Source organism: Sminthopsis crassicaudata, chromosome 4 (genome assembly GCF_048593235.1).
Source record: "Sminthopsis crassicaudata isolate SCR6 chromosome 4, ASM4859323v1, whole genome shotgun sequence".
NCBI lineage: Eukaryota > Metazoa > Chordata > Mammalia > Dasyuromorphia > Dasyuridae > Sminthopsis > Sminthopsis crassicaudata.
Window position 1 is genome coordinate 383,612,009 of NC_133620.1, and position 25,755 is coordinate 383,637,763.

Genomic DNA, 25,755 nt, shown 5'->3' on the forward strand with positions numbered 1-25,755 from the left:
AGTAATGATACTAAATGTGTATGCACCAAGTGGCAGAGCATCAAATTTCTAGAGAAGATATTAAGCTAGTTACTGGAAGAAATGGACAGCAAAACTATATTAGTGGGGGACCTCAATCTTCCCCTATGAGAACCAGACAAATTTATCCACAAAATAAACAAAAAAGAAACTAGGAAAGGTAATAGAATTCTAGAAACCTAAATATTATAGGCTTTTGAAGAAAATGGTATAAGGACAGAAGGAATACACGTTTTTCTCAGCAGTACATCATACCAATACAAAAAATTGATCATGTATTTGGGCATAAAAGCTTCACAATCAAATACAGAAAGACAGAAATAGTAAATATTTCCTTTTTAGACCACAATGCAAAAAAATTATGGTCAATAAAGAACCAAGGAAAGATAGACTAAAAACAAATTGTAAATTAAATAATCTAATTATAAAGAATGAGTGGGTCAAACAACAAATCACAAAAACAATTTATAATTTCATCCAAGAGAATGACAATGAGACAACATACTAAAACCTATGGGATGCACCGAAAGTAATTCTTGGGGGAAATTTTATATCTATTAATAGTTACATGAATAAATTAGAAAAAGATGAGATCAATTAATTGGGCATGCAACTAAAACAGCTAGATAAAGAACAAATTAAAATCTCCCAAATTAAAAGTACCAAATTAGAAATTTTGAAACTCAAAGGAGAAATTACCAAATTAGAATACCAAATTAAAAATACTGAAATTCTGAAACTCAGAGGAGAGATTAATAAAATTGTAACTAAGAAAACTATTGAACTAATTAATAAAACTAAGAGTTGGTTTTATGGGAAAAAAATTAACAAATAAATAAAACTTTGGTTAATTTGAATAGAAAAAAGTAAAAAAAAAACCATCACCAGCATCAAAATAAAAACTTACCACCAATGGAAAATAAATCAATAATTAGGAGCTATTTTGCCTAACTGTTTGGTAGCAAGTCTAACAATCTAATCATAATGAATATTTATAAAAATATAAATTGCCCAGATTAACAGAAGAGGAAAAAATTATTTAAATAGTACTATTTTAGAAAAAGAAATTGAGCAAGTTGTCAATGAACTCCATAAGAAAAAATCTCCAGGACCAGATGGATTTACAAATGAATTCTACCGAACATTTAAAGAACAATTTCAATACTATATAAACTATTTGGAAAGATAGATAAAGAAGGAGTGCTGCCAAATTCCTTCTAGTACACAAATATGGTATTGACACCTAAGCCAGGAAGAGCCAAAATAGAGAAAATTGCAGACCAATCTCCCTAATGAATATTGATACAAACATTTTAAATAAAATATTAGCAAAAAGTTACAGCAATTTAGCAATAGGATACCAATTGGGATTTATACCAGGAATATGGGATTGGCTCAATATCAGGAAGACTACTATCATAATTGACCATATCAATAATAAAAACCAATAGAAATTACACAATAATCTCAATAGATGCAGAAAAATCTTTTGGCAAAATATAGCATCCATTTCTACTAAAAACATTACAGAGCATGAAGATGAAGGGAGTTTTCCTTAAAATAAACAGTATACCTAAAATCAACAGCAAGCACTATTTGAAATGGAGAGAAGCTGGACACATTCCCAGTAATATTAGGGGTGAAACAAGGATACTCCTTATCACCACTATTATTCAACATCGTACTAGAAATGTTGGTTTTAGCAATAAGAAAAGAAAAAGAAATCAAAGGTATTAGAAAAAGCAATGAGAAGATAAAACTATCACTCTTTGCAGATGATATGATGATATAGTTAGAGAATCCAAGAAAATCATCCAAAAACCTACTTGAAACAATTAACAGCTTTAGCAAAGTTGCAGGATATAAAATAAACCCACAAATCACCAGAACTTTTATATATTACTGACAAAGCTCAGAAGCAAGAGATAGAAAGAGAAATTCCATTTAAAATAACCGTAGCAAAATAAAATCTTTGGATGTCTACCTGCCAAGACAAACCCAAGAACTATATGAACACAATTACAGATAAAATCTGATCTAAACAATAGGAAAAATATCAATTGCTTAGGGATAAGTCTAGCTAATATATTAAAATGACAGTTCTACTTAAATTGGTTGATTTATTTCAGTACCATACCAAACTGCCAAAAATTATTTTATAGAGCTAGAAAAATAACAAAATTCATCTGAAAGAACAAAAGGTCAAAAATATGAAAGGAATTAATGAAAAAAATTATAAAAAATGGTGGCCTAATAGTACCAGATCTAAAACTCTAATATAAAGCAGCAGCATCAAAACTATTTGCTACTGTCTAAGAAATAGAGTGGTGGATGAGTGGAATAATTTAGATACACATGACACAATAATCAATGACTATAGTAATTTAGTATTTGATAAACCTCCAAACTCCAGCTTCTGGGATAAGAACTTGCTATTTCACAAAAATTGCTGAGAAAATTGGAAAATAATATGTTAGAAACTTGGCATAGACTTATATCTCACATCCCCATATTAAAATAAAGTCAAAATGGGTACATGATTTAGGCATAAAGCATGATATCATAAACAAATTAGGAGTGTAAGGGATAATTTACCTCTCAGATCTTTGGAGAAGGGAGGAATTTATGACCAAAGAAGAACCAGAGAACATTATGAAATGCAAAATGGACAACTTTAATTATTTAAATTAAAATGTTTTTGCACAAACAAAAGCAACACAAAGGAGATTCAAAGGGAAGTACAAAGCTGGGGAAAAAATTTTCAGCTAATATTTCTGATAAAGGTTTTATTTCTAAAATATATTAAAATGTATTAAGTTTTTAAGAATATAAGTCATTCCCCAATTGATAAATAGCCAAAGGATATGAACAGATAATTTCAAGATGATGAAATTAAAGCCATCTATGGTCATGTTTAGAGAAATACAAATTAAGACAACTTTGAGGTACCACTTCATATCTCTCAGATTTGCTAAGATGACAGAAGATAATGATAAATGTTGAAGGAGATGTGGGGAAAATGGGACACTAATGCATTGCTGGTGGTGTTGTAAAATGATCTAAACATTCTGGAAAGCAATTTGGAACTATGCCTAAAGGGCTATCAAACTGTGAATATTCTTTGACCCAGCAGTGCCATTACTGGGTCTGTATCCCAAAGAGATCATAAAGAAAGGGAAAAGGATCCACATGTGCAAAAATGTTTGTAGCAGTTCTTTTTGTAGTAGCAAAGAAGTAGAAAAGCCATCAATTGGGGAATGGCTCTATAAATTGTAGTATATGAAGGTAATGGAATATTATTGTTTTATAAAGAATGATGAACAAGTTGATTTTAGAAAGTCTCAGAAAGATTTATGTGTAGTAATGCTGAGTAAAGCAAGAAGAAGTAGCAATACATTGTACACACTAACAGCAAGAATGTGAGATAATCAGCTATGAAATAGTTGGTCCTTCTGAGTGGTTCAGTAATCCAAAACTTTGAATATTCAGAAAAAGAACTAGCAATTGGTGCTATTGACTTGCCCAGGTTCACACAGCTAGGAAATGTTAAATGTCTGAGACTAGATTTGAACTCAGGTCCTCCTGACTTCAGAGCCGGTACTCTATCCATTATGCTGTCCCTCTTCTGTGGTTTCTCACTTTTGTTTTGATTTTTCTCTCCCAACATGATTCATAAAGCAATGTGTATTAAAAAAATCAAATTAAAAAAAAACCCAGATGCTACTGTTATTTATGTTCTATTATTGTATTTTAATTAATACATTTCATTAATTTGATATAGGTACACTTGAGAGTATTGTGAGTCCCATGTTTGGCACCTCTGTGATAGTTCAATTGTTATGAGAAAGTCAGTCACCAGATTCTACTATGAGATAAGTTTTAATTTCCAAGTTCTTTCATTTCAGAGATGGATCTGCAACTTATTCAGCATATATATTTATTAAGCATATATTTGTTGCCTTTCCCAGTTGAAATGTAAGCACCTTGATGTCAGAGGCTGTTTTACTTTTGATTTTATGTACCCCACTCCCTCCCCAACATCATCATTTAGTGCCTGGCACACAGTAGGTGGTTAACAAATGCTTTTTGGCTGATTGACTGATTATTGTGGGTATTCCCTTTAACATTTCAGTTCACATCCTATCTATCTATCCTATCTCACCCTGTATTGCTTGTTCTCAACTATGACCAAAAATTGACTCTAATATGGTAACTTTCAACAAGTGGATTGTAAGTCATACTTTATTATGAAAAATAAAACCTTTAAAGTCTTCATCTATAAATGAGAGAAGGATTCTTGCTATGCATTTGAGAGAATGGATGTTGACATAGGGAATGAGCACAAATAAGTCAAACAAAAGACAAAAGTAATTTTTGATATTGTCTCATACAGAAATCTAACACTTCTCAGAATCAAAGAACTTGTTTGGTGAATAGTGCCTACATCCTTAAAAACCTATCAGCCCACTAAAACACACATTCTCTTTATTCATCTCTTTCCATAGACATACCAAAACTGACCAGGTACACAGCTTGTGCCAGTTAGACCAACCACTAAGTATTAGTAACCTAAATATTTGGAATAAAATTGTTGGAACAAAAGTGCAGCATTTTCACATCAAGAAAATGCTAAGATCAGAGCTTTATTAAAAACAAAGAAAAAAAACCCCCATGAAGTTTATTTTTGTTGTTTTTTCCATATAAGAGACAAAGTGTAGCATTTTCACATCTAAAAAATACCAAGATCAGAGCTTTATTAAAAACAAATAAATGAAAAAAATTGGTTTTTTCTATACAAGAGACAAATGTTAACTAAGAGACTTTCCCACAGCTAAGGACCATCTTTCAGGTTTGATTTTTGAATTTCTTCCATCTGGCTGGGACTAATTATTTAAGCATGAGTTCAAATGAGATTTTTAAACTTCTGACTCATTGTAGCCATAGTTTTAGCCAATACCTTTATTCACATCTCCTGGCAACCTCTTCTCTCATTCTGAAATGTCAGAGATGACTAGAGGTAGGCTCCAACTGGAGATAAATACAAGAGTTAGGGCAACAAGAATTTTGTAAACTGCATATTTGATAGGATGATTATTTGTCAAAAAGAATGATTTAGTATTGTGGGTCAAACATAAAAGCTAACACAGTGCTCTGTATCTAACACAGTAAATGTTTGCAGAGTAACTGAGTGAATGCATGGCAGAAGCTGGTTCATTAGAATTTTTGCAGCTAAAAAAAAAAAACAAAAACAACAACAACAAAAAAACCCAAACCAAAACCCAACAGCTATCGTTTGTTCTAAGCAGTTCTTTCCCACCATGAAGCTCCTGATGTGAATTTATCACATCATTGCATTTTACAGTTAAAATTAGAGATAGGCAAAAGGGGCAGCTGCTCAAGCTGCATGTTATGGGAAGAGGAGTTGGGAAAGAAATGAAGGGTATTTTAAAATATTGCATTTTTAAAAATTGCATACTACCTGATGACCTAATCCTGGAAATGGACTCATTAAATCCCTTATAAAGGGTGGCAGGAGATAAAGTCTTTGACTCAGGACTTGGATTTTTTGGGCCACTTCACCTGGTCTACTCTTTGCTCCCTATACTTTAGATGCTGCATCAAGCAATTAAATATTAATATGTAATTAAGTTTTATTAAGAATTATAATTATTAAGCAATCCTCATTGATCAATCACCAAGTATTTATCAAGTGCCCAGGAACAATACTAGGTATTAGGGATATAAAGAGAAAAAAATTCAGTCACTTATCTTAGGGAGCAATTTTCCAAGAAAAGAAGGTGTCTTCTTAGAAGAACATTTCTTATACTTAACTTACCTGGCCTATATGCACCACTTTGAGAAGAAAACCGAAACTGGGAGATTTCTTTCCTCGGTTGTTCCACGCTGCTCTCCTGGCTTGAGCCGCTCGAGCTACTACCACTCCCTGCCGAAGTGCCCCCTCCACTGTCCACTTCTTCAATGTTGCCTCCACTGTGCTGGCTAGCATTGCAATCCTTGCGCATTCTGTGAACACGGGAGATGCTTCATCAAATTCTCACCAGGATACTTCATGTCCCCCAAATTTGCCCAACAACCAGGCTTGAAGTAACTACTGATTTCCTTCACCATGTTTTATTGGAAAACTTCTCTATGCCTTAATACCCTCATCTGTAAGTTACAAGAACCCCAGCTGAACAGGATTGTTGGGAAGATCAAATGAGATAATATTTGTAGGCACTTTGCAAGTGGGAATATAATGAGAGAAAGAAGGATCTTCTTTCCCACCTTAGGAATTTTGTAGAGGATGACACTTCACTGGGCTATAGAATCAGTAGCCTTTAACCTCTGTCCATCCCCTAATTAAAATCTGGAGAGAAACAGTATTCAGACACAACTCCTTAGAATTCATTCCAAGGAATTCAGAGTAGGAAGAAAAGATTTATTTAACAAACAGGGCCATGCTGAGGGAGTTCAGACCTGGCTTTCTGCAGTGTTTTTGAGACAGTTACTCACAAAGATCCCCAGCCTCTGAAACTCTATGGAAACTAAAGTCTATGTAACTAGGAAATAGCCATCTTCTCAGCTGTGTAAGAATTACCATCATTTCCCCATTCCAGTCAGTGGACCCAAGCCCATTTACTGTTTTCTATGTATATTATCATGTGTAATAGCTTGAGGCACTAGAGGAAACCTATTAGGGGTAGAATGCAAAGTCTGAACAATTTGTGCTTTTTCCAACATCCCCCTGGAAGCAGAGTTTTTTCAATGGAAAACCTACCTTAACCACTTGTTTAGGAACCAAGACTTAATGTTGTCTAAGCTGATAGGTCCACCCCAAACATTCCTCATCTGGCTGTGGGTCCCCAGGTAGGATGTGGTTAAGGGAGAGACATACATGGGGTATCCGAGGGGCTGATCACAGGAGGAATTGATCAAGTTCCTTAGCACTTGCTTATTATTCTGGATGCTGCCTCTTTCTGGATTACGATTACGTAGGAATATAAGTTCTTGTTGTTGGCCAGCCCAGAGTCCTCGAACACATTCCTTGTTAACCTACAGGACAGGATCCGGTTAGGGAAGAAAAGCAGATGGATTTTCAAGTCAGAACTTCTGTTTTAACTCATGTAAAGACAATTTGGTGAAACCACAGGTAAAAGTGGTCCAGAGTCAAAGGATCATAAAATGTAGAACTATAAAGGATTGTGGGTGGGGCAATGGATAAAGAAAGTCCCACCTGACACTAGGAAGATCTGAGTTCAAATCCAGCCTCAGATACATATTAGCTATGGGCAAGCCACATAACCTTTCTATCCCTCAGTTTCCTCATCTGAAAGATAAGTTTATAAAAGCACCTGCTAAACAGGATTGTTGTGAAGATCAAATGAGATATTATTATTTAATAAAATATACTTCTATTATATTATATATTACATTATACTATATTTAATAATAAATATATTATTATTTATTCCTTTATCTACTTACTCATTCATTTATCTATTTATTTATTCATATGTAGCCTGACTTCTTCAGCCTGAAGATAAGAAAACATATTGCTGAGAATGCCTGAGCCCAGGTCCTCTGACTCAAGATACAAAATACTTTCCATTCTATGATAAATCAGAACACAAAGGTTAGAATATAACCTTATTATAGAGTTGCTATCTCTATGATTCTTGTCAACTCACTTAAGCACTGAGAGCCCTGAGTTTCCTATCTACAAAATGGGGCTAATTTCATTTATATTACCTACTTCACAGGGTTATTGTGAAGAAGTATTTAAGAATGTTAATTAGTATTCATGGAGAGGGAGTTGGGCTCTGGGAGTAGGTCAGTGCCCTCATGCTCTTCTGGTACAAAAGACAAGAAAACATCCTAGAAGATGGCAACACACAAGGTAAATAAAAATAAATGGGAATGGGAATACTTTTCAATACGTGAGAAATTAGTTTCATGAAAGGAAGCATTTTCTGACACCAAGAGTTTTATATATGTGTGTGTGTATATATATATATATATATATATGTGTGTGTGTGTGTGTGTGTGTGTGTGTGTGTGTGTGTGTGTGCGTGTGTGTGTGTGTATATATATATATATATATATATATATATATATATATATATATAGGCATATTTTTGTGATAGCAAAGAACTGGAAATTAAGTGAGTGCCACTCAGAGAAGAGCTGAACAAATTATGATATGACTGTAATGAAAATATTATTATATTGTTTTTAAAAAAGAGATAGCTTTAGAGAAACTGGGAAGATTTTTATGAACTGATTCAGAGTGAAGTAAACAATCAAGAGATCAACTCATACAGTAACAATAATACTATATAAGGACAATTTTGAAAGGATTTGGAACTCTTGAGAAATGCAATGAACAACCACAATTCTGGAGGATTGATAAAACATGTTACCCACCTCCTGACAAAAAAAGTTATAGAGTTGAGGTAAAGAATGAGACATAGATTTTTTGAGCATGGACAATATGGGAATTATTGTGGTTGACTATACATATTTACTATGGAGGATTTGTTATTCTTTTCTTTCCAGGGAGAGTGAAAAGGAGCAAAAGTAGATTTATTAATTGAAAAAAAGAAAATTCAAATTAAAAATAGATTTATATGTACTTGGAATTGCCAAAGCAATAAAATTCTATAAGACAAACTAACATCCCATTTACCTATATCACTCCCTTTAGACATGTTCTGTTTTCTCTAACTTCTTGCTAACTTTCCTAGCTTTAAACAATTTTAACCATTGCTGTAATAAAATTTCCTATCTCTTACCAAGGTCTTATATTTACTTAACTCATGAACACTGACTTACCATGGATTCATATTATTCTAATATAGCACAACTCGAAGCATACTTTCATTATTTGGCAAGAGTCTATGAATTTTTTCCCCAATTATAGATAGAAGTATGTCTCATGCCCTTTGTGTAGGATAGGCATTCAATAGAATAGTTCCAAGCTTCCTCCCTGAATAGGATACAGATTTGTTTTAGTTTTATGGTGATGGAATGCTTGACACTCCCCCTCCTTGCTCTAACCACTTTGACAATGGCATGGTCACAGATAAATATGGTTTAAATGTAATATAGGCTGTGAAGCAGAGAGAGATGGACTACTTCCGTAATCAACAAACATTTATGAAGCTCCTATTATGTGCTACACACTATTTTAGATGCTAAGGATACAAATAGGAAAGTGAAATAATTCTTCAAGGTATTTATAATTTAGTCAGTGGTTCTGAAAGGTACCAAATGATATTTTAAAATGAAGATAACATAACTTGTAACCCTAGTCTGTTGAATAGCAAACCCTTCTTACTAAAATGGTATTATAGTATTCATCAAGATGGCACTAGTAAGCAATGGATTTTCAAAACAAAGACTACTGTACCTTGATCACTTTAAAGCTCAGGTAGCTTTTGTGTAGCATGATAACCTTATATTCATCAGTGCCTTCATCTACCACGTGCCTCAGGGTGAGAAGCTCCTCTTTGTTGGACAGGACAGCACTCCTCCAGGCGGGATCTCCTTCATGGCAAATCACCACCTTTTTCTCAAAGGATTGAATGGCTTCATAGAGGACCACAGGATCCTCATATTCATCTAGACATGTAAATTGGTCCTGAAGGAACAGTTAGAACCTGAACATTTAGATTTAATTAACAAAGTCTCATCCCCTAAAACTGAATTGATCACTAAATCTACATCTCTTCCTTTATTCTCTTTCCAGGCAGGTTCTATTTTGTCAATGTCTGGAATGTATTTCATGAGTTTGATGATTCTTTATGCCTTCTTTCCACTGGGAAGATATTTGAGTAATATCTACATGCAGTTTCCAAACTAGTCTGGAAACTTTGGCCTCTTTTGCGACATCACCTCCCCATTGCAATTTTCTATCTGATGTCAGCTTCTTAAGAAAAAAATAAAAAAACACACACAAAAAAAAATACTTAACAACAACAACAAGCCAAGTAGGTTGAGGGGTTGGGAAATTAACCCAATGAGGTGGAATTCAACTACATAAGTAAACTAAACAGCAAATCCCATGGCGTAAAAGAGCTGATCTCTTCTCTCAAGAAATGGGTTCTTCACTGGGAAGTGAATGTAAATTGTTAGCACTACTGTCTATCTACCCAGGTTATTTATACCTTCGGAATCTAATACTTAATGTCCAACAATAAAATGGTATTTACACATATATATTGTATCTGGGTTATATTGTAACACATAAAATGTATGGGATTGCCTGTCATCAAGGGGAAGGAGTAGAGGGAGGGGGGAATAATTTGGAAAAATGAATACAAGGGATAATATTATAAAAAAATTACTCATGCATATATACTGTGAAAAAAAATTTTAAATAAATAAATAATAATAAAAAAGAAATGGGTTCTTTACTGGAACTCTCTACTTTTACCATTGCTTTTCTTTTCTATTCTTTCCTCCCCATTGATGGTGTCAGGGAGAATACCAGATGCAATAGATTAACAAAGGAGCATACCTGATGAAGCTTTAAAGACATCCTGATAGCTGGGGCGACAACTTTATGCAGCAGATCCATGTCAGCAAATACCCATTCATCTCTTGGAGTTATTCTAAAGTCACCTTTGAACAGGGCATGAAGACCATACAGAAAGGAATCTAGGCTGTAAAATAATGTTCCTTATTTTTAACACAGAGTGGAAAAGGCTTGGAAGAAGCCAGTTATTTCAAACAAAGTTGGTCTTCCCATTTGTCTTTGTCAAGTTCTCAATGCCATTGTCTTAGCATGAGCTAAAGAACTGGAAATACTACAAGCTATTCCATTGAGTCAAGATGACTGGCCCTTGATTCATAGCATCTTGCCAGACTCCCAGAGACCACAAATCTTATTCCTATCTTCATATCAAATAATGAGTATTACACTGTTGTAATCATTTTTATCGATTTTATGAGCCACAGAACTGTCTGTCTGATTGATGTTATATTAGAGAACACAGAAAGCACTTTTAGTCAGAACATATTTTTGTTAATACTGTTCATGGCTAACCATTTGGGGATCCAGTCTACAATGCCAAGAAAATAAAGAGACCAGTTATCTCAATGCTGACAGAATTCACAACCAACAACTTGGAAACACTCTTTTATCTGGGGCGTTGGAGATGCAGTCTGTATTATCTGTAATATCCTGGGTCATTTATCTCCCTGGCTTCTGGATGTCATTTAGCATTATGTCACTACTCCTTGAGGTCAGGAATTATTTTTATTTTGTTTTTGTCTTTGTTAGTGCCTTGCATATAGAAGATGCCTCATAAACATTTGTTGGAATCAATTAAACTGAATTGAATTGATGATGAAATGCAGAATGTTACAGTGGAAAGAATGCTAAATCTAGAATTGAGGGATTAGATTTTAATCCTGCTTCCAATGCTTGTGTCATTTAGGCAAGTCACTACATCAATTGGGCCTCACTTTCCTGATCTAGAAACAAAGAGTTAGGACTAGATGGCTTGAGATCCTTCCTGGACTATAGACCTCTTAGGTCCATGAGCCTATGTCTTTCTTTTGGAGTATAGGTTAGGGAAATAAAGAAAAATTTAAAAAAATGTACTCATTAATAACTTTGATAAGAAGAGGAAATCTTCCACAAAGTGATGGAGCTAGTGATGGAAATGATCTTTGGGAATTATCTGTATTTTTCAATTATTCATGCTTTCCCTCTCCTCATTTGTACAAATACATGATCACCTTCTAATATAGAACAAAAGCTTTAGTTAAGTGAGTTTTCTTTCAGCAATTAGGCTGCTCTTCCTCTCCTCCCCAACCCCCCCACTTTTTGTAGAATATGAGGAGTAGGGTTTGGGGAGTTTGAAATTCTTGGGATGGGGGGGGTAGAAATCTGCTTCTCAATTTTTTTTTTTATTAACATTAAAACATTGTTTAGTATCCTTCATCTCACAACCTTGGGGCATTTTACTCAGAATTCCTCACTGAATCCCAGTGAGGTAGTTAAATGACAAGTACAAGAAACATCATACCTAATAGTGTTGAACTGGGAGAGAATGAGAAGGAAAACGTGTGTGAAGGGGGCTCTCTGAGGATGGCTGGCTCATAAGGATTTAATGACTTGGCTCACTGAACAAGTCTCTTGACTCAACACAATGCATTTAGACCTGCACATTAGGGAAATAGTTCCACTGATTACCATTTTAACATTTATTTGCAAAATGTACTGTGCTCATTAATTTCCCCTCACAACTCCCTAGAGAGAGATGTCTACATTCAATGGTCAGCTTAGATAGAAGAAAATAAAAGTATGAGGCAATGGCCAAGGGCCTCCTCACTGACAGGGAAGACCATGTGAACCTTAGTGAGAGAGGATGTGTCTCCAGAATGCAGGCACAAGTCTCCTGTGGATTGCCTTCGAGCAGTGAAACCCTAAGTTCTGGGGTACAGCAGGGCACAGTGAATTTGCTATGTAAGACAATCTATGCTAGTTGACTTTCCTAGTAAAGGAAAAGTGGGGCTTTTAAAATGTTCACAGTGATTTTTTTCCCTAAACCCTAATCTGAAACCCTTTAAAAACATACCCTGTTTCCAGGGAAGAAAATTAAGTACTGAAATGAGAGAGAGAGAATTAAATCTCAGAGATAGGGGAGACAGAGATGGGGAGGTATGGGTTATGTTTCAGGGACGACTTGGGAATTCAGTTCCACACTCAGGGATCTTTAGGCATGGCCCAGTAGAAATGTATACATAAGAAAAATACTATTCCCATTTTATGGACAGAGGAATTGACAAGCAAAGATGAAGTGGTTTGCCCAAGATCCCCTAGCTAATCAAAAATGAGGCCAGAAAGAGGATCCAGGGCCAGTGTACTTCTGTCTTAAGTATATTTAAAAGGAACAAAATTTGCCTTTGGCTTCGCAAGGGCCAAGAAAAACAAAGTTTCACCCAGATCTTGCACAGATGCTGAGCTCTGATCCAAAGCCACCTCCAAACAACAACAGATTATTCAAAGTTTCTATTTTCAGTGAAAAGGATCTATCGTGTCACTCAATGCTGCTCACATGGAATGGTGTAAAATGGAGAAAACACAAAAATAGAACTTTTCCTCAGCACCTTAGAGATGAAACACTCCAGCTTTATGATGCATATATTACTTGTACTTTACAGAAGGAAAATCTCTTCTTAATTGCAATTTTCTTAATTATTTCAGGAGAAATGAAAAAAAATATGGTGAGATAGTATGAGAGTGAGATAGAGGAAAGAAATGGGCATTAGACACTGATAACATATCACTGATTTGGATTTGATAAAAATTCTTGAAATTTCAAGCTGGAAAGAGTGTTAAATCTCCATATAGACATGTACACATATACATATCCAGCAATATGGATATTTACATGCATGCATATTCATATGCACATATGTGTATCTAGAAACATTATTGTTTTAAAAGTGATATATATATCTTCAAAGAGTAATGCATTTACATATAAAAACAACGTATATTTAAAGGCAGTAATGGAATTGGACAGAGATATCATGGTATAGAGGCTAGAGAACTAATCATGGAGTCAAAAGGATTTGTATATGTACCTTTCCCCTACCAGAGAGATGTGACCTTTCTAAAACAGTAAATTACAGCCCATTTATTGTCCAGAATTGATATAGAATGTTTTTATTTCAGGAGTTGAGATCAGAGGGTCATATAAAATTTTTTTTTAAAGTTCCTTTTTCATTTTCCTAGTCTTCCTTATTCTCTACATTCTCTCTCTGTCTCTGTCTCTCTGTCTCTCTCTGTCTCCTCTCTCTCTCTCTCTCTCTCTCTCTCTCTCTCTCTCTCTCTCTCTCTCTCTCTCTCTCTCTCTCTCTCTCTCTCTCTGTCTCTGTCTCTCTGTCTCTGCCTCTGTTTCTCTCTCTCTCTCTCTCTCTCTCTCTCTCTCTCTCTCTCTCTCTCTCTCTCTCTCACACACACACACACATACACAAACAGCTAGTGAAAATTTTCATTGCAGACAAACTACCATATGAAACACAGTTCATTTGAGCAGACAGCCCATAGCCAAGGAAAGCCCCCTATAAAAGACAACCAAGATGTTACTTTGCCAATCAGTTAGGAAAGAGTATATTCAGCTGTAGAGAGCAAGCACTAAATTACATGCATGAAAAATTTAAAAGGAAAGAGAAGACAAAGTCTTTAAAAATAGATTTTAAAACCTTATGAAGAAGATTGAACAAAGCTAGATTTAAACACATAAATGCATTTATAGTACAGAAGCATGTGAACATCTGACATGTATGTGTGAAATCTTTTGTTTAAAAAAAGCACCACTAGAAATAATGTAATTCTTTAATAAGATAGATTAATTCTAGGTGCCAGCATTACGTTAAGTGCTGGAGGCCCATATACAAAAGTGAAAGATTTCCAGCCTTCAAGAAACTTAAGAAGTGTCCAAAATTTTTTGTGTGCAATTTCAAGCTTAAAATCAACAACAATGATGATGAGTGGCACCCTCAATTAGGTGGCACAGTGTATAAGTGCCTGCTTGTAGTTAGACTCTTCTTGAGAGGTCTGACCCCAGGCACTTAAGGGTTGTGTTACCTTGAGAACTGTTTGCCTCACTTTCCTCATTTGGAAAAAGAAATGCATCTCTGCCAAGAAAATCCCAAATGGGGTCATGAAAAGCCAGACATAAGTGAAAACTACTGGAAAACAACATAATATATGTTATATGTTGTTGAATACAATTAATAATGTATGAATATACATGATGGAATATAAAATAATTATACTAATAATAGTGATAGTAATGATGATAATAAATATCATTTATGTAGTATTTGCTATATGCCAAAGCACTAAGCACTTTACAAAAACTATACCATTTGAGCCTCAGAGTACATCCTTACCTATCTGTAGTAGGTGTTATAATTACCCCCATTGACAGATAAAGAAACTAAGGCAAACAAAGTTTAAGTAACTTTCCCAATTCACACAACTACAAAGTATCTGAAGCTGGATTTATATATATATATATATATAATATTCCACGGTAGGTTGAATATGCTAGACTTGCATGTCTGGATTGTAGTGTATAAGAAGGTGTGTAATGTGTAAAATGATTGGAAAGCTGGGAAAAGGTCATTTTGTGAAATATCAAATAGAGGAATTTATAGTTTACTCTAGTGGCAATAGGAAAATGACAAATAGCTGATACTTGGGTATGCATGTTTTAACTTGAAAAGGCTGTTTTTTGTTTTGTTTTTGCTTTGATATTACACTATTATAACATGTATTTATTTTCCCAGGAATGAATTCATAACCACAATCCCAACTCACTTAAGAGCTCATTAAAAGGAATAGTTCTAGCAATCACATAGTCCCTTTTATCTTATAGATGAAGAAATTGAAGCTCAGACAGGTTACTTGACTTGTAAAGCATTGTATGAATAGTTGATAATGGAGATAGGATTAGAATAAATATCTTATGTCTTAATTGTGTACTCTTTTGCACACCTTTGTTGTCAGATTATATCTCTTTCTCAGGGATTATGGAATGAGTTTGGGATCCTGTGAGCTGTTCAAGGATTGGAATACATTAGTGTTAACCAGTGAGAGGGCATAAACAAGCTTTCTGGAGGTGGAAAGAGACCAAATATAAAACGTTGTTCTAATGATTAAAATTCTAATTTGTGACACTATCTAAATAATGAAGTAAAAAAATGTATCACATACCATATCTAGGAAATTAAGCAGGAGAATTTAGTCATAGATAAGGAAAACAGGTTGAAATTAAGGTGAGCTTCATAGAGAGCAGAGTCAGAAGAAGAGCTCAGACAAAAGTATCTTGAGGAACTTGCTCATACAAAATGAACACAATACTATGATGAACATATCACCTTACAATCATGGAGATAGCTAATTGAGTGAAAGAAAAGTTGACTGACATATATATATATATATATATATATATTTGTGTGTGTGTATGTATGTATGTATGCATATGTAAATGTATATGTATATGGAATATAACAGATTTTCTACCAGAAGATATCTTTTCTTTTTTTTTTTTTTTTTTTTTTTCCTGAGGCAATTGGGGTTAAGTGATTTGCCTGGGGTCACACAGCTAGGAAGTATCTGAGACCAGATTTGAACTCAGGTCCTCCTGACTTTAGGGCTGGTGCTCTGGCCACTCTATCACCTAGCAGCTACTCAGAAGATAGCTTGGAAGAACTTCAGGAAAAGTCTGTCTCAATTGGGTGCAGGAGCAATGCAGACCCAACACAGGGAGGCCCAGGGCAGAGAGGCCCCACATGGGAAATATAGTGGGAGGCCAAAATCCCCCAGCAGCATTGGCTACTGTATTCTGGTTCAGAAGGCCACTGGATCAGCGGATAGCTGTGAGACCTCAAACCCAACTACAGAAGGCAAATAGTAAGCTTCTGAACCCCAGTGTAACAGACAGAAATTGGCCAGGGTCACCCAGCACAAGGGAAAATCCTGCAGCACCTGCCTCAGTGCAGCTTGAAGGTCCTGTTGCCTTGTAGAGGAAGCTCAGGACAATTTCCCCTGTGCCCTAGGAGCAGACTTCAACCTTTGAAAATGATCAAAAAAGTAAAAAAGACTCTGACCATAGATAGCTATTATGGAAACAGGGAAGAAGAGATCTCAAACCCTGAAGATACTAAAGACAAAACATTCCAGATAAAGCCTCAAAAGATGATATGAATTGGTCTCTAACTCAAAAGGCTTTCTTGGGAGAATTCAAAAAGTATCTTAAAAGAGAGCTAGGAGAAAATGAGGAAAGGAAATTATAACTTTGCAGTAGAGTTTGGAAAAATAAACATAGAAATTGACTGAAGAAAACAACTCCTTAAAAAATACACTGAGTGAAATGGGGAAAAAACTATGCTGAAGAAAACCACTTCTTAAAAATAGATTTGGCAAAATGGAAAAAGAAAATAGAATTGGGGAAATGGAAAAAAGAGAATTAACTCCTTAAAACACAATTGGTAAAATGAGAAAAAAAATACAATGAACAAAACAACTCCTTCAAAAGTACAATTGGTCAAATACAAAAGGAGATAGAAAACTAACTGAAGAAAATAATTCACTAAAAATTAGAATTGACAAATGGAAGTGAATGACTCAATGAGACATCAACAGTCAAATAAAACAAAAAAAAAAAGAAAAAAAAAAGAAAATGTAAAATACTTCTTTACTAAACTGGATAATAGATCCAGGAGTGATAATCTAATCTAAGAATTATTGGAATACCTGAAAATCATGATGAAAAAAAAAAGACCCTGGACAACATCTTTCAAGAAATCATCAAGGAAAATTGCCCTGACATCCTAGAACCAGAGGATAAAATTGAAAGAATCTATCAATCACTCTCTGAAAGAGACCCTCAAAATGAAAACTTCAAGGAATATTGTAGCTAAAATCAGAAAAAGAAGAAAATACTGCAAGTAGCTAGAAAGAAACAATTCAGATATTGAGGAGCCTAAATCAGGATTACCCAGAACCTAGCAGCTTCCACTTTAAAAGATTGGAAATGAAATACGTTATTTCAGAGGGTAAAGGAGCTTGGACCACAGTCAAGAATCAACTACCCAGAAAAAGTAAGTATCTTTCAGGGGAAAAGATGGACATTCAATGGAATAGGAGATTTTTACTTATTTTTCATAAAAAAAAACCAGAGTGAACAGAAAATCTGACCTTCAAATGCAGAACTCTAGAGGAGTTAAAAAAGGAGGTAAAAAAGAGAAGGAAAAAAAAACTTTGTTTTTTAAAGGTTAAAATGATTGTATCTCTACATGGGAAGATGATATGTATAACTCTTGAGAACTGTATCTTTGTTAGGGATATAGTTAGAGGGTGTAGGAATAAACTGATTTTAATGTGAGGAAAAATAAACTTGGAGTAGAAAAGGGATTATACTGGAAGAGGAGGAAAGGGGAAGTAAAATGGAGTGAATTACATCACATGAAAGAGCAAAAAAGACCTATTACACTTGAGGGAAAAATGGAGGGGGATGAGCATTGTTTGAACCAAAAACAAGCAAACAAACAACAACATACTGTTTGTTAGTTGATAATTTCCTGAAATTAGGCTATAGTAAAAAGAGCACGGGGCTCAATACATGACCCACCTTCAAATATAAAATTTCCCATTTTTAAACTATGTGATCTTGGGCAAATTTTGCTTTATTTTTCTAGACTTTTTTTTTTCATTTGTAAGATGAACAGTTTGAACCAAATGAATTTCAAGGTTCCTTCTAGCACTATTATTTTGTGATCTTATAGATAACTTAGATAAAGATTCCCACTCTTGTAAACCACTTCTTTCCCTATAGGTTCTTGAACACAAACAACTAAGGAAAGTTTTATTTTAAAGAAGTCATATGTTGAGTGTTCACAAAATAGTTTCTAGCAATATTAATTGATGATCATTGTAATCTTAAAGACTGCTTAATGGGCTCCGTGCTTTGGTAACAGTATTTGGAGAAAAAAATACAACTATAACATATTTCTTTTATTGATACTTCATAATTAGACTTGATTTCACTTAACATTCACAGCTATAATACTGTTGCAAATATGGAAACATCCTGACAGTTACTCTTTGAATTTGATACAGCAACTTTGACTTCATCTGTGATCCCACAGAAACCTCTTCATTGTGAAAGCTCTTGACTACTCATAGTAGAAGTGATCTTTCTCCTTGCAGCCTCATTGTTTGATTGGTTTGTTGCTTTTAAGGAGCTCTACCCAATCCATTAATAACTTTATTCCTCTCCAGATTTTACTGTTACCTGGAGTTTGTATTTGCTCTTACAAATAACAGGTCTTTATTCCTATGGCCTCTGTGCCAAGTACCTTCACCTCTTCCACTTTCACATTTCAGTTCTTTTTTATGTGTTATCTTCCTCCATTAGAAATTAAACTCCTTGAGGGGAGAGACTATGTTTCTTTCTATTTGTATTTACATCCTTAGCATTTAGCATAGTTCCTGACACCCCATAATAATTTAATAAATGCTTTTTGACTTGATTTCTGTCATATGAACTAATATATAACTTGAGAATATAAACTATAATAATGATGGATCAGGCTTCCTTATGATGGATTTGAAATGTCACAGTTTCTCCAGGTAACAGGAAAGGTTTTCTTGAGGAACTTCCAAGATACTATTTTGAACATTTAAACATTGGTGGGATCCTCCTAACATGAGAAGGGGATCTGAAATCATCAGCCAATGGTAAGAGTGGACTTCTTCTTTTCTTCTAATCCTGTTGGTAAGAGTTCTCCACATACAAAGAAAACCCACATCACATCTTTTAAGAAATTCCTCTCAGGTGCAGCTTTGTTTGGTTTGTGGCCTATTGACTCTCATTTAATTTGCTGACTATTTCTCCTGCTTATCAAATTTCTCAATCCAGGGCTTCTCAATCCCAGTTGCATTTTAGTCACCTGCTAAGCTAGCACTTTGGTCCCTTTGTTCTTTTCTTCAGTAGCCTTTGCTAAGGTGAAGTCAGACATAGATAGGATCTAGAGCTGAAGGAGATTTTAAAAATTGTATGATCTACTGCCTTCAGTTTACATACAAGGAAACTGAGATCTAGGCAGATTATGGAATTTGCCCAGGTTATATAAGCAGTGATCTTGGATCCATTGGCTTTCCTTTCCTCATTCTTTCTACTATATCATGCTGCCTTTTCTCCAAAACCTAACCTTAGCTAGGGTTTTTCTGTGTTTGTCTCTGTTGTTGTTTATTTGTTTTTGTACACTCTGGGTACAGGTCCCAGTTCCCACAAATAAATCTTGTTTCTGTCTTTCAGTGAGGGACGTATAAGAGGGAGGGTGGACATTATAGATTTGGGGTGATGTACCACAATGGGCTGTGTGTGCATTCAGTTTTTAATGAGTCCCAGGCCTTACATAAAAGAGCCCTAATGGTACAAAGGTTTCTCCAGGTCCCTCTATGGGATTACCAGTACAATGATTGATTTGATCATGTTAGTTAATTTCTGAACACTGTCAATATCCAAAAGCATTTACAGATTGTAGAGAGCCTTCTGTTCTAGCATAGTCCTGTAAATGGAAAGCTTAGGGAACATATGCACACAATTAAGTCTGATTTACAGTCTGGATTTACCCATGATTACTGATTAGTAAATGAGATACTTGCAAACCATGTACAAATCTTTGTAAATCACTTTTTGAGACACGACATAATCTGCATCTCTTGGCCTGGAATATGAGTCTTCTGACTAATGATTTCTAATCTCATATAGATACAGAACAAAGCAAACACATGTATTATGTCTGATTAAACTAACTATACTGCCAGAAAGACTACCAAAGAAAACTGGCAGACCAATATCTCTGTAGAAATTGCAATGACTTTCCAAACAGGTAAAATATAAACTCTTTGAAGGCAGAGACTCTGTTATTTCCCTCTTTTTTTGCTTATTTTCTCTCCTTTGTGTTTTCACATTCCTTTTCTCCTTTTCCCTTCCCCTCCTCCGTTCTCTTATCCTTCTTCCTTCTTCCTTTTCATTTCTTCCTTCTCTCCTTCTTTCTAGCCATTCATGTTACATTCATGTTAGCAGCATGTCCAGCATATATGTTTTAATATCTGAGTTACTCAGAAATCAAGTCTGAGTAACAGTAGTTAAATGTGTTATGGCTCTCTTGACCATGGTTGTAAGAAAACTCTTAACCCAGTCATCAGGAAGATATTCCCCACTACTTAGGTCAATATCATCAGAAAGATAAGATAATATAATGAATAGAGAGAATGCTAGCTTTAAGCCCAAGAAGACCTGAGTTCAAGTTCTCTCTCTGACAAACTGTTTGTGTGATCCTATGCAAATCATTTTACCTCTGGGCCTCAGATATTATAGTTAAGAAACAGGGACAATGCAGAAAATGTAGAAACCTATATAAATAGAGAGGCTCCTTACTTGGGGAAGTAATATCTCTATCCCTATAGCCTTCACTGTATAGCATGGCTTGACAAACTGTAGATGTTTTTTTCTGTGCAGAAAAATCAGTCTATGATGTTCTCCTTAGAGTGATAACACAAGATATTTAATGGAACATTCGTTGACACAGACTTGCTTTGTGATTCTGGGAAAGTGTCTTAATCTCCCTGGGCCTTGGTTCTCTCATCTCTAAAATGAAAGGATAGGGATTTGATGTCTAAGGCCTCTTTCAGCTCTAAAGCGAGATCCCCTATTATATTGTGGCTCTGAAAAATCAATCCAAATTATGTTCAAGTTGTTTTGCAAAATTATTGTGGAAAGATATCAATTATGCAACTACAATTCCTCAGACTTCCTTTAACTCTTAGAATTAACTCTAATTGGAATGCTGATGACATTGAAAAGCTAGCCCAGTTTAATGGCAGCAACCTAAATCCCACACTTAAAACCTGACTGTTGCTTACTCAAGAGAGAAGATACTCTGCCTCCAACCCCAATATAAAGGAAGAGACCCACTCTTCCTTTAAGAAAAATGAAGCTTGGGCACCATTATCTGCCAGAAACCTTTCTTGATCTCCCCAGGTGCAAGTACTCTATCTTGTTTTAAGTGACTGTATATATTTGTCCTTTTTTCCCACTTTATATTTATGCTGCATATATTATTATATATATTTGTCTCCAATTAGAATGTAGCCATTGGCAATGGGATTGGTTCATCCTTTATATTTATATTTCTAGCACTAACAATCTTGACCTTGGACTATTATACTCTTAACCCAATGGTTGCCATGGTAGTGGTTCAGTAGGAATGATCAGAAAGGAACTATCCTTTTCCTCCTTCTAATGAAAATACATACTACAAGTCAGGAGAGGAGAATAGTTATTAAATACTTGGAGAAATAATGTTGTAGGTAAGATAGCCTAATGTGTCAACATCTGACATACATAACTCTGATGACCAATACTTTATTTAAACTATTTAAAACAATTTTTCTATTCAATTTCTGGAAGATCTCATAGAGCAAATGAAAGTAAACCATTCATTTCTTACTAGAATGTTCCTGGAGGATATGGATTGTTTAACTTTTGTTTTCTATATCTCTAGAATTTTATAGCTTAGAATATAAAGTTTGCTGAACTAAATTGAAATTCTGGAAGCCTCTTGAACTTTAGTGTCTTCCTTGACATAAAAATAAACAAACAAATCCTTTGGTTTTATTTTTTTAAAATGCTCATTTATCTGCTTTTTTTTCTTCCTTTGTAGACCAAGAACTGGATAGCATCCAACTCATTAAATAACCTCTCATGAATCTGGGGATGATAATCGAGTCATTTCTTAATCTCCAAGCTAAGTGACACCACCAACTCCTTTGATTTCTCATGAAAATCATTCCATCTTTGTAAATAATTTTATTACTCTTTCCACTTTTCTCCGTACTTGGTAAACTTTAAAATATTGACTTTCTCTGTCTTATGAATCACAGGACTATTTCTACATTTTTATTTTCCACCCATGTTAAACCATTACAGCATCACATCAGTATTTTCCTTAGCAATACTCCTTTGCTTGTTTTCATTGTTTGTGGTTTATTATGACTTCCCAAGTCATTTTATTAGTTTTACTCGATTTTCTAAATAAAATGGCTTATTTTATTGAGGAATTCCTAGGGGTGAGGGGAGATAACATTGTATTAAGGCTGTAACGAATAAGAGGACCCTGTCTTTGATCACTAAATCCCAGAGATCTAGTTTAGTGGCCTGAGAGAACACTTAACTTATTCATGCCTAGGACCAAGTACTCTCAGATCATTTAGTATTATATGAAATTCAGGATATGACCAGAATATAACTTATTTCCCATTCAGGCTAAGGTGTATAGAGTGGAACTTCCAAAAAAGCAATGATTCAAAGCACTATCAAAACTGGATGCATTGAATATGCTATAAAAATATGGTGGATTTTACTTTTCTTTCTTCTGGTGGTGGCAGGCAGTAGAAAGAAAACATGCATTAAGTCAGGGAGTCTTCACCTTTTTGTGTGTTATAGATCCCTTTGGCAATTTGGTAAAGCCTATGAACTCCTCAGAATAATGATTTTAAAAACATAAAATAAAATGTATAGGATTATAGGGAAAATAAAAAAAAAAAGTGAAAATAAATATACATATTTCTTTCTTATCTAAGTTTATGAACTCCCTGAAGCCCCTCCACAGACTTATGAGGTCTTTTTCCTTAGATTAAAAATCCTTGCCTCCGGTGATATTATAGTTAAGAAACAGGGACAATCTTGTCTAGGAACAACAGATAAGGAACATCCTTTTTTCCCTTTAAATTAAAGAAAAAAATAAAACCACATCATAAAATTATAGGTTGATGCAGGTCCCTTATTAACCTATAGTATCCACAGTTATTTTAATCATTCCTTGAAAGTCCTCAGAGTATCGTCAATAATCTTGAGGTCTTTTTAAACCTCACAATGTTTGGAAATAAACAAGTGAAGTTGACTTATTTTAAGACATGAAAGTGGAGAAAATAAGGAAAATCCCATTGAAATAAAAAAAAAAGCAACCAGCAAGCATACTGCTCAATCAAGAGAAAATAAAAGGGGAGCAAGAAATGAAAAGCATGGACCTGACATATTCTGAATGAGGTGTTCAAAAAAAAAGGATATTAAAGAAGTCTTTGAAAGCATTTGAGATATGAAACAAAATGGCGAAATCTTCCACAATGCATCTGCTTATCTTTAAGTGGTAAGCACTTGTAAAATAAAATAAAAACTCTTAAAATGATAAAGAGATGGCTTTTTATATTGTCATCTTAAACTACTTTCTTGAAATATCACAGAGAGAATTCGGCTGCCTCTCTATCTGATCCCTGCAAAAAAAAAATATAATAATTCCTTTTTGGCACCTTTCTACGTCTCCTCATATCTGTCTGTGGTTTCAATAAAAGCAAGGTTCTAAGCAGATAGTCTACAATTTTAGGAAATCTGTGAATGATTTCCTTGATTTCTTGAATAATCATTCTATTTGTTCATGATAGGGATACTGTCTGTGAAGACTGAAAAGGGATCCATCCTGTTAAGTTAGTTGGTTGCAAGATGGCAAGGAGGAATGTTTCTACAATATACCCTAATAGAACATATTAAAGCTAAAAGATTTGATTTTTTCACATACAGAAAAGGCAGGAAATACTGGAATGCAAGAGTAGAAATATTGCTGATGAAATAAACTGTTTTTCCCAGAGTTAAATGACAACATAAACCGATAACAAGAAGTTAAGCTGTCTCCTTATCAATTGACAATTTACAACTTCTTTCACCTAACAGATTGCCACTAATGAATTACAGCAAACTGATAATTTATAATACATTTTGGCAAGAACTTTAGAAAAGGGGGAAAAAGACCACATTCCATTCACATAAGGTGGTCAGCTAAGTTTTAGGGGAACCTCTGCCAGGAAAGTATATCTTATCTGGGTATCCTGCAAACTAGGGACATGAAACAAGAGGAAGACACATTATTGAGTAACCTAGGGCAAATTTGCCCAATATAACCTGAATTTAGTTCAGTGGTTCTCCAAAGATGTACCAACACATAGGAGACCTATGGAGCTTGGCTTTTGAATTGCATATGCATTAGGGAAGTTTCTTTCTCTCCTGTTCCATGCTAGTGACAGTGGCTTTTTCCTCTTCAGTTTTTCCTAAAGTATTTTGACTGGATCTGTGTTCATCACCATTGTTGGCTAACTCATAGTTTATTAACAAATATGTCATAGCTCCCCAGTATATGGTCAGCCTCTTGCAGCTATGTCATTTTTAAGTTTGTAACCTCAGGGCCTAACACAATGTGTCATATGTGATGAATATTTAATAAGTATCTATAAATTGAATGACTTTTTATACATTTAATTTGAAAAATAATTATTAATTTCCTGGTATAATTTTCCTCTTTTATCAATGAAGACAAGGGAGCTAGGTGGCATAATGGATAGAACACCCAGCCTGGAGTTAGGAAGACTCATCTTCATGAGTTCAAATCCAGTCCCAAATACTTGCTAGCTGTGTGACCCCAGGGAAGTCACTTAATCCTGCTTGCTTCAGTTTCCTGAAATAAGCTAGAGAAGAAAATGGCCAACCACTCCAGAGTACTTGCTAAGAAAATCCCAAAATAGGAACTTGAAGAGTCAGACAACAGCAAGAAAACAAGAAAGATAACACAATGTTTCTTTCAAGTCTGTAGAGGAAAAGGGGCATCCATACAGGTACCTTGGGCAGCTCAGAAAACTCTAATTGTTTCCCCTTTAGTTACCTGAAGGTTGTGTTGTGCATTGAAGTTTAGAGAGCTCACTTTCTGCCTTCATTTATGGAATTTTTGTGAATATCCAAACAATCATATAAATTATTATGCAACCTTAAAAGCATTATGTGAATAAATGAAAAAAAAACTTTTAAAAATAAAGTACTTTGTGCATACTAAACATTGTGCTGAAACAGACAGATAGACAGAGACAGAGACAGAGAGTCAGACAGAAAGTGAGTGAGAGAGAGAGAGAGAGAAAGAGAGAGAGAGAGAGAGAGAGAGAGAGAGAGAGAGAGAGAGAAGAGGAGAGAGAGAGAGAGAGAGACAGAGAGAGAGACAGAGAGAGAGAGAGACAGAGAGACAGAGAGAGAGAGAGAGAGAGAGAAAGAGAGAGAGAGAGAGAGAGAGAGAGAGAGAGAGAGAGAGAGAGAGAGAGAGAAA

At 34.8% G+C, this 25,755-nt stretch overlaps 1 protein-coding gene across 4 annotated transcripts in view; it reads right to left on the reverse strand.

Annotated features, from left to right (window-relative positions):
* PCNX2 (pecanex 2) overlaps positions 1 to 25,755 on the reverse strand; it is a 370,349-nt gene that overhangs the window by 14,864 nt on the left and 329,730 nt on the right. For 3 of the 4 annotated variants that reach the window (XM_074262410.1, XM_074262409.1, XM_074262408.1), the window contains exons 29-32: positions 10,538 to 10,682; positions 9,428 to 9,658; positions 6,797 to 7,071; positions 5,855 to 6,042 (exon numbers count right to left, since the gene is read on the reverse strand). In XM_074262410.1, the coding sequence (XP_074118511.1) occupies positions 5,855 to 6,042; positions 6,797 to 7,071; positions 9,428 to 9,658; positions 10,538 to 10,682 (839 nt within the window). The remainder of the gene's footprint in view (positions 1 to 5,854; positions 6,043 to 6,796; positions 7,072 to 9,427; positions 9,659 to 10,537; positions 10,683 to 25,755) is intronic. The other variant, XM_074262411.1, reaches the window with a different exon arrangement.